Source organism: Corticium candelabrum, chromosome 1 (genome assembly GCF_963422355.1).
Source record: "Corticium candelabrum chromosome 1, ooCorCand1.1, whole genome shotgun sequence".
Lineage (NCBI taxonomy): Eukaryota > Metazoa > Porifera > Homoscleromorpha > Homosclerophorida > Plakinidae > Corticium > Corticium candelabrum.
The window spans coordinates 12,787,708-12,796,891 of NC_085085.1; the positions used below are offsets into that span (position 1 = coordinate 12,787,708).

The 9,184-nt window shown below is 45.8% G+C and overlaps 1 protein-coding gene across 2 annotated transcripts; it reads right to left on the reverse strand.

The window, feature by feature from the left end:
- Positions 1–210: 210 nt before the first annotated feature.
- LOC134178995 (CUGBP Elav-like family member 3) lies at positions 211–8,525 on the reverse strand. 2 transcript variants are annotated; one of them, XM_062645909.1, is made up of 9 exons: positions 8,310–8,525; positions 7,946–8,028; positions 7,828–7,876; positions 7,638–7,766; positions 7,487–7,566; positions 1,999–2,145; positions 1,662–1,875; positions 1,322–1,480; positions 211–868 (listed from the first exon to the last, which is right to left on the reverse strand). In XM_062645909.1, exons 1-9 carry the CDS (start codon positions 8,518–8,520, stop codon positions 678–680), a joined length of 1,263 nt encoding a protein of 420 aa, XP_062501893.1. In that variant the 5' UTR covers positions 8,521–8,525; the 3' UTR covers positions 211–677. The 2 variants fall into 2 exon arrangements, with proteins under 2 accessions (XP_062501893.1, XP_062501900.1); XM_062645916.1 differs by having other exon boundaries at positions 240–868; positions 1,322–1,465.
- Between the last annotated feature and the right edge of the window lie 659 nt (positions 8,526–9,184).

Here is a 9,184-nt window from a genome sequence, read left to right on the forward strand (position 1 = left end):
TTCTAGCGCTTTCGTTTCTCTCCAAATTCTGATTGCATTTGCACCGAATCCAACCTACACGTTTTCTACAGCAAGCGCTACACGGGGAGTCTGTGGATTTCTATCGAAACAAACGCGATGAGCAAAATTCGAATTCATTAAGCACATCCGGGACCTCGCAACAAAGATTGCACGTGACGTGTCCACAAACCTACCTTCACACTACAGTATCTTGCCCGTACGAAGGACGGGCCATGGATCCTAGTTTATAATAAAAATATTGTTATCTCAAATTGTAATTGTTATATTGGATTTATTACTGAACTACATCCGCATTTCTAACCAAATATGATCAATTTACATAAAACATGACATCTGTCGACAACTTTTGGCCACAGCTGTACATCTAGCTTTCAATAGTCATAGTCAATTGCGGCCACAACACAATACGACAGCAAAAAAAGCACAGCACACCTACTGCAACAAAATGTTATCATCAATAATTATAATTAAAGTAACACTATGTCTGTAAGATGAAATCATAAAAATCGTCTTGAAAAATGAAAAGTATAATTAGGCGCCAGCACCTCACCCTGTTAAGTATCAGATCAATCTCACTCAAGAGGTTGATTCGGTTTATAATCTATAATATTTACAGTAAAAGCATGCAGCAGCAGCAAGAGAAAACGTAACGAATGCTAAAAGCTCGATGCCGGCATGGCCGCTGTAAAGTCTGTCGACTGCAGAGGCCCCTGGTCGGACACGGGACTGGGCGGATAGCCCTTCACACGTTTGTGCTGAACCTTGAGTCGCTTGCTTCCAATCTGTCGACCGTTCATGTCGCTGATTGCAGCATCTGCCGACATCGGGTCATCAAAGCTCACAAAGCCTGTGACAAAAACCGCTCGTGATGACAACAACGGGTCATGCAGTGAGACCGACCGACTGACCGACTGACAGGCAGGAAGACAGGCAGGCGGGCGGGCGGGCAGGAAGACAGGCAGGAAGACAGGCAAACAGGTAGGCGGGCAGGAAGACAGGCAGGCGGACAAGAAGACAGGCAGGCGGACAAGAAGACAGGCAGGCGGACAAGAAGACAGGCAGGCGGACAAGAAGACAGGCGGGTAGGCAGGAAGACAGGCAGGCAGGCGGGTAGGCAGGAAGACAGGCAGGCAGGCAGGCAGGCAGGCAGGCAGGCAGGCAGGCAGACAGGCAGGCAGGCAGGCAGGCAGGCAGGCAGGCAGGCAGGCAGGCAGGCAGGCAGGCAGGCAGGCAGGCAGGCAGGCAGGCAGGCAGGCAGGCAGGCAGGCAGACGGAGACATCGGTGCGCGCGTCGCCATACCGAAACACTTGCTCTGATGTGTGATCCTGTCAATGTACACTTTCGTGCTGACGACGTTACCATACGGCGTGAACCACTGGAGTAGATCCGTGTCTCTGGCCTCTTGCGGCAAGTGATAGATGAAGAGGTTGGCGCCCTCGGGCCCTTCAAACAGACAAACTACATTGACAATTAGTAATAACTCGATACACAGGCGTAGGAAGTTGTCGAGATTTGGGGCCAAACACGTTTTCATTGAGAGTACTGCAAGCGAGACTGGAAATTGTATTGAGGGGCTGGCCCCTTTGGCCCCCACTGTTCCTACGCCTATGGCTGATAGACAACACTAGTCTATGCTTACCTTCATGCACTGGTTGCTGAGGTATAAAGCCATTGTGAGTGTACATGTGATATCCCAGCGTTGGGCTGACTGCACTCCCCAGGTAATCGACATATGGCAATCCTGACACCGGACTGAGTGTCGATGTAGGGCTGATGCTGCCATTCATGTCCGACGGTGATGCCAAACTCGAGCCTCCATGAGTGTTCGTAAACGAAGCCATCTGCTGCATCCACTGCAATCAAAGTGTTTTATATTGTGACGTATTCTTATCCGTACACACACACACACACACACACACACACACACACACACACACACACACACACACACACACACACACACACTGGACACTCACCTGTTGTTGGAGCGCTGTGTACTGATGGGAGGATAGGGTGACCGCCGCTAGTTGCTGTTGTTGCAGTTGCAGAGCTTTCTGCATGCGTCGCTGACTGCGCTCCTTTTCCGAGTCTGCATATTTGACAACGAGACACGACAATGCTCCCTAAAACACACGCTTGCTATTAGTAATAGTGGTGTGTGTGTGTGTGTGTGTGTGTGTGTGTGTGTGTGTGTGTGTGTGTGTGTGTGTGTGTGTGTGTGTGTGTGTGTGTGTGTGTGTGTGTGTGGGACAGGCATCTGCAGTCACAACATATTCGAAAATCGATGCACACCATACCCATCACCCATACACCCCATACAATCCAGTACCTTACATATCACCCATACAAATAGCTGGTATCTATGGCTAACACCACCCACCTCTCCTACTTATCACCTGGACCTCGCCTCTAGCTTGTCGTCGCTGATAATTTCTTAAGGCCATGGGTCAATAAAAATGCAATAAATACCTGCTACCCTCTACATCAGCGGCAGCGGGATGACTATTGAGTGAATGAGTTTTACATTCTAAAATGCTTAAACGAGTGCATGCATTGCATTCCAGTTGTCCGTCTGTTCCTTGGTCCACACAGAAACTACTGTAACCTTAGCGCATGCGCACTAGTTTCGTACATAAACAGATTCTAATACATCTACGTTCAACAAGTTTGACGAAGCTAGTCCACATGGAGAGACCCTACAGTGTACTGACACCTGACAAGCCCTGTAAGGGTTCTGACCACAGAGTTATGGGACATGTGGGGCAGTGACAAACGTACATAACTAATTACTGCTCTCTTCTGTTTTCTTTTTGCCAAGCACAAACAATTCCCCAATGCTGTGAGTTCATCAAGCACAGCAACACAGGCAAACGCCTTCACTCAATGCATCCATCATGTCACAAAATACTCTTAATAGACTGGCAGTTTCTAGATACCGTATTTCTTTGATTAAATGCCGTCCTTGAATAAACGTCATCCTCGAATAAACGCCGCATTTCATCTATTGCTCGTATCTTGAAGAAAAATTCGTACGACTTCTTGGGAGGCACAGATGAGGCAAACGTTTCTTTAGACTACTTGGATATGGTTTCTCGACATGACTTCTCAAATACATGCAAACACCAGTATTGTAAGTGTTGTTCTCTTGAAAAGACGTCAAACCTACAGTGCGACACTCCTAAAGCATGGACAGAGAGCCTTTGACAAATAAACGCCACCCTTGAATAAACGCCACCCTTGAATAAACGCCTCCCTTGTTTAAATGCCGGAGCTGGAGCGCTAGTAAAAAACTAAACTAAATCAAAGAAATATGGTGTGAAAAAAGAGAACGGGGACAGTGTACCATAAACTACTTCAGACAACTGGCAAACACTTTCGACCCATCTAATCTACTTTGACAATTTGCAAACCCGACACAAAAGACAATGAAGAAGTACTTGAAGTGCAAACCCTCGGCCGGTATGCAACTTGAAGGTAAATTAGTCGCACTATGACAAAATCGTATGACAGAATGATATGATGTGGGTAATAAATAAGAAGCATTATTGAAATGGTCACAGATCGAGCTTGAGGTAAGTCACGTGACTGGCTGCTACCGTGTACAACGAGTAGCCACGCAGTCTGTCAGCCAACGTCCCATAGGACCTCGCTTCTATTTCTTACAACCTTCGCTCGTCGGTTTTTTGTGCAGGTGATTGTTTGTGCAGCTCTTGAGGTCGTAACTATGGCTGGTTTTAGGCGTGGCATAGGTACCAGAGCCAAAACAAAATTAGATGTGGGAACGTTACAAATGCAGCTAGATTAGCTAGGCGTTGTTTCTAAATGCATGTTACAAATGTAGTTGTTTCCAAATGATGGAACAAGCCAAATGTTACAAGTCAAAGAGCCTCGACGCTAGGCCGGCTGGCAATCTTTGCCTTACGTGATGAAGTAACAGGCGTGATCATTGTTCTGTTTGTTGGTGGGAAACCTAGGTTACAAATGGAGACCAAACAAGCAGCTCACCACCGATTTTCCAGCTCACAAGAATGTAAAAGTCTCGTTCTTTGTGCAGCTTCTCTAGGCGTCTTGTTGTTTGTGCGACTTCTCTAGCTAGACGTCGCCTACTGTTGTAATGAGGTGACCCCAGAGCCAAAACAAAACATCAATGCGGGAAAACATGCACGTGCACATGTAGATTAGCTAGACGTCTGTTCGCTCTGACTTCGGATACTGTAAAACAGAAATGAATAGAGACGCACTAGCGTACTTACAGGTCGACCAAGCCGCTTTGTCCGACAACAGACGCTGTCATGGACAATGCACGTTCTCCTTCGCAACAACAGCACAGCCGCTCAGCCACGCACACCCAAAACTCAAGCTGGCAGACTGCAGAACCACTATGCAGAAACACTGTGGAACAAGCAAAATGTTACAAGTCAGGTACAGCTACACACCTCGCCCTGGTTGTTGTTGGGGAAACATACACGTACAAATGTATGTGCTAAACCCTTAAAGCAAAGGACTAAACACCATGTACAGGACGGACGCTCGATGGCCAAATTCTCGTTAGCAGCTACCAAACAAAGAGAGGTGGAGCCTCATAATGACATCACTTTCGTCTATTGGTCAGTAATGACACCACTTCTCGTCTATTGGTTGGAACAGCTTCATTTGCATCTCCACTAACCAACTATATATACGGTCGTTGGGTCATACGGGTCGTCGAACGACTACTATACCCTCCACCCGGAAATCCGGGCCTCGGGTAATGACACAGAGAACAATCGACTTGAAATCCACTTAATTGCGAAGAGACACACCAATGTCCCCCACTACCCAGCTGTCTTCATAAAGCCCTAAAACAGGGTTCTGCCCACGCGGGTTGTGTGGAACGGACCCGACCCATAATTGAGCTCTTCCAACCTATGTACGTTGTTGTCTGACCCCCTGTTAATAAACATTAGATAGCAATCTCAAATTCAGCAACTTTCGTGTTTATTCCTTATGAAACTGGTGGACGAAGAAGTAGCTGACAATGATCACAGTCTCGTTCTTCAATAGTGTACTTTTCCCAGTCTCAAGTCATTTCCAACTGTTCTAACTCTTATAGAGATGACATTTCTAAAATGACTTTGTTGATATCTACATGCTCTACTCGTATCATGTGCTAGTGATGTCGCTTTTCGATTACTTCCGTGTCAAAGACAGTGCCAAGAAACCTACACTGGATTACTGTCTTGCTGATAATGATAATAAGAAAGACCTCAGATATGCAAGTGAAGCCGTTCAAGCGACCCAGAGCCATCAAGGGGAAGCACTGTAGGAAGTTCGAGTAAGCAGTCAAAGCAGTTTCACACAGAGTGGCTTGTCGAGGCAACTGGCTGAGATACAATCACGAACCTCAAAGTATGCTGTGTGTATTATGTCAGAAGCATGATAACAGTAGGCGACGATTCAATCAGGCCACCTAAAGTCAAGAACCTTGCAGACGTCTTAGGTTGCGTCACCTGGCATGAAGAATGTGCAGTACATCTTGAGAGTGCTAAGAAAGAGAGAGCTGCTTCACAGGCTGACACAGCTGTTAGAATCAATCCAGCATTACCATCAAAGGGGATGGAGCATGTTATGTAGTTAGACGGTCACGTGGTGGCTAGCTTTTGGATATCAATATATATTCAGCTTCTCCTCCACGTGCACTTTGGTCTCAGCTAGTAGCTGTTGCCCATTCTGTCGACTACATTACAGAGCAGGCATTTTACTGTCTGTACTTTTTGTAGATTTTCTGTAGATTAATTGCGACGAATCTCTGAATAATAAGCAATAATTTGATTTTCTGGCAACAAATGTAAACTGCACTCCCTAAAGTAATGTAACATCTCTTTGGCCCTTAATGAAAAAATGCTGGGCAGAACCCTGCTAAAAGTATCTAATTCTATTCTGTCAAGAATAGAACTTTGGTTGCAAGGAACAAGCCTCTCATTATTTAGAGGCTCAAAGACTGCCATTTGAACCTTGGCTAGAGCTGGTTAACAAAAGGCCTGTCCACACTAGACCAGACTGGATCCCAATCCAATTGGGTTAGTGAGTGTCCACATTGCACTTTGAAATGATACATCTGCCTCTTTTTGGTATCACGTGACTGATGACCAATGTGTGAGTTCTGTTTGTGGAAACCGTTGATACAGCAACATAAGGTGAGCGAGAACAAGACGAGTGAGGAGGGCTAGATGTTCCGACTACACTCGTAGTGTAAGTAAAGGTAACGCCCACCTATTTCTAATTGGATTCAACCAATTGCGATCAGGATTGCAATTGAAACCACCTCCCGACGTGGATTGGATGTATCGTGATTGGATTACGATCCAGTTGCAAGTGTAAACAGGGCTAAAGCCAGATGTTTATACAGATGACACCAGGTCAGGTGTAGCAGGTATGGACAGTAGACAGCCTGTTAGTACAGTACCTAGTCAAGTGCCTTTGTCTTCATTTAGAGACTTCTAACAGGATGTACAAAACCAATCCTGACAAGCATAAGTGTCCTGAGTTACAAAAGTTATATCTCGTTTTTAACAGGCAAACATTGTATTTAAAAATCCATTCCCAACAACCCTCCAATCCTGATTACATCCGACAATCCAAATTAAGGCCATACAAACTACTACATATAAAGTTTCGCATCAGTGTCTGCATCATTCACAAACCTCCCGCATGCCCCTCCCCTAGACACATGCACATGCGCCAGCTGCCATACTGTCACGTGCCCATCTCGTGCATCAACACGGTACTGTAGCTGCCAACACTATTCTTCCAATGTGCTATAGTGTGTAGTCACTTTTTAAATTAAACATATTAAAGCTGTGAGCCTGTGAAACCTTAGTCTCGTGTAGCCAGACCCCTTTCCGCCGCATCATCCTTCCCGACGAAATGGGGTCTGGTGAACAGGCTTTGATGTCGCTGTGTGCTGTGTAGCCAGAAATCGGCTATCTAATCTAAATTGGCGTTTAATTAATTAATTGTTGCTGTAGACATGCAGATTTCACAAACAGCAACGACTCTAGCTGTAGTCTTTGAGTTGTTCTCTACGAAACAAGAGAAGCTAGCGAGATAGGATTGTACTGCTTGCATACCAGTCTGGTCTTTAGTGAAGCGTTTAAGAAACCAAATCCGGTCTTTAGATAGGCGATTTCTGGCTACGTGGCACACAGCGACATCAAAGCCTGTTCACCAGACCCCATTTCGCCCCGAAGGATGACGCAGCTGAAAGGGGTCTGGCTACGTGAGACTAGTGAAACCTACTGACTAAATTATGAGTAGAAGAATGTGTTAATATCAAACAGATAGCACGTACAGTACAAATTCAGGAAAAGGCTGACGCAAAACTATATATGTAGTTTGTATGGCCTAATGACATCCCGATAAAACTAAGTCAGCTATACAACCAATACCAATCTCATCACTACATCAATACTTTATTCAACTGACCGGCAAAGTCTGAGTTCCATTCATCTCTTGAATCGCAGCTTCGCACTCGGGTCGTGACGAATACTTGACAAAGGCACAGCCTTGTTTATATAACAGGAAGTAGAGTGTAAGGCGATTAGCAAAAGAAAAACTATTGCAGTCTGTTTGTTACCTCTGCTGATTCCTGCTGTATCGTGAAGCACATTAACCTCTTCAATATCTCCGAATTTGTCAAACATTTGTCTGACATCTTCCCCACTGTATGCTTTCGGCAACATCCCAATAAATAGTTTTCTCCCCTCTGAAAAAATTGTAATATCAAATTCAAGTAAGAAAGAAGGCACAGACAACAGAAAACATACCTGCTTTCGCTTCTTGCTCCGACAGTTTGATTTGCATCGGTCGATTCATCTAGGCACGTGACAAGTCCGATAAGTAGCGCATTAATTAACATTTAATCACGGAAACTTGCTGACTCACTCCAGGAAGAACGATCTTGTCGTGCAACAATTCCTTAGCGGCCAGCGCGTTCTCTCTCGTGCAAAACGTAATAAAAGCGCAACCTAAAGTATGGAAAAATTGACATACAAAAGCGACCTTTCCCTCAACCAGAAACCACGCCCCGTTCCTAAACCACACACTGCACGAAACGGTTGCGTACGCTTGAAGGAGGACTTTATAAGGACAGTAGAAAAGTTTGGTATTCACGTGGGTCACTTGTGGAGACCGACAGTCGCGCGTGCAGACACACACTTAGCGACACAGACTCGGAAGAGCCACCTCCGCGAGTCACTCGAGAACGCCGCTGTCCACTACCCAAAAACCTTCAGATTTCCACACGCACCTTTGTGCTCGTTTGTGTAACGATTGCGAAGAATGCGCAGCTCGTAGATGTCGCCAAACTCGTCGAAGTACGTCCGTAGATCTTCTTCGCTAAATTGCTTGGGAACCTGTCCGATGAAGAGCTTTATGGCGTCTGCCGCTTTCTCGCCGACGGTGGGAGAACGCTCCGTCCCGTTGGAAGACAGAGCTGAGTTGGTACCACCGCACTCCATCGCGAATGCCACGTGACTTGTCTCACGTGACGTAACCAGAAGTCCACATGGTGAACGCGTGAACAAGTCGGTCGAGATAAGAAACGAGCACGCAAGTTTACAGCTCGTTGAACGTTATTGTGAAATAACACCACAAACATAGTTAGCAAACTAGATAAGTAAGAATTCTAGGTGTAATGCTAGCCAACCCATGGGCGTGACAATAGAGGGAATGTGTACACTACAACATGATATGCGCTGTAGTATATACGGATTAATTAAGTTAATGCAACTCGAACTGCTGACTACTATTTCTAGAAAGATCATCAGGTACACTTGTTGACAGCATGGCCGCAGTTATAATGTTTTTACGTCTAAGACTACCTCGCTTGCTGGATTTGCAAGAGTCGCTGCATTAGACAAAAATTTTCAATTTGCTATTTAACTAAGCCCCCCCAGTCCCCCGCTTCCTACGCCCGTGGACTCAAACGGTACCAGTACCAAAGATCGAGAGACCGCACTTGGTACTGCAGCAGTTTGCTTCCACCACTGCACACGCAGGAGAGCGTACGCACGCAGCCACACATGCAGAGACACGCTAGCACACATGCAACACAAAAGCGGTGTCACTGTGCTAGACAGTATTGCGTAGATCCTGGCTACAGTGTATCATTTCGGTGATACG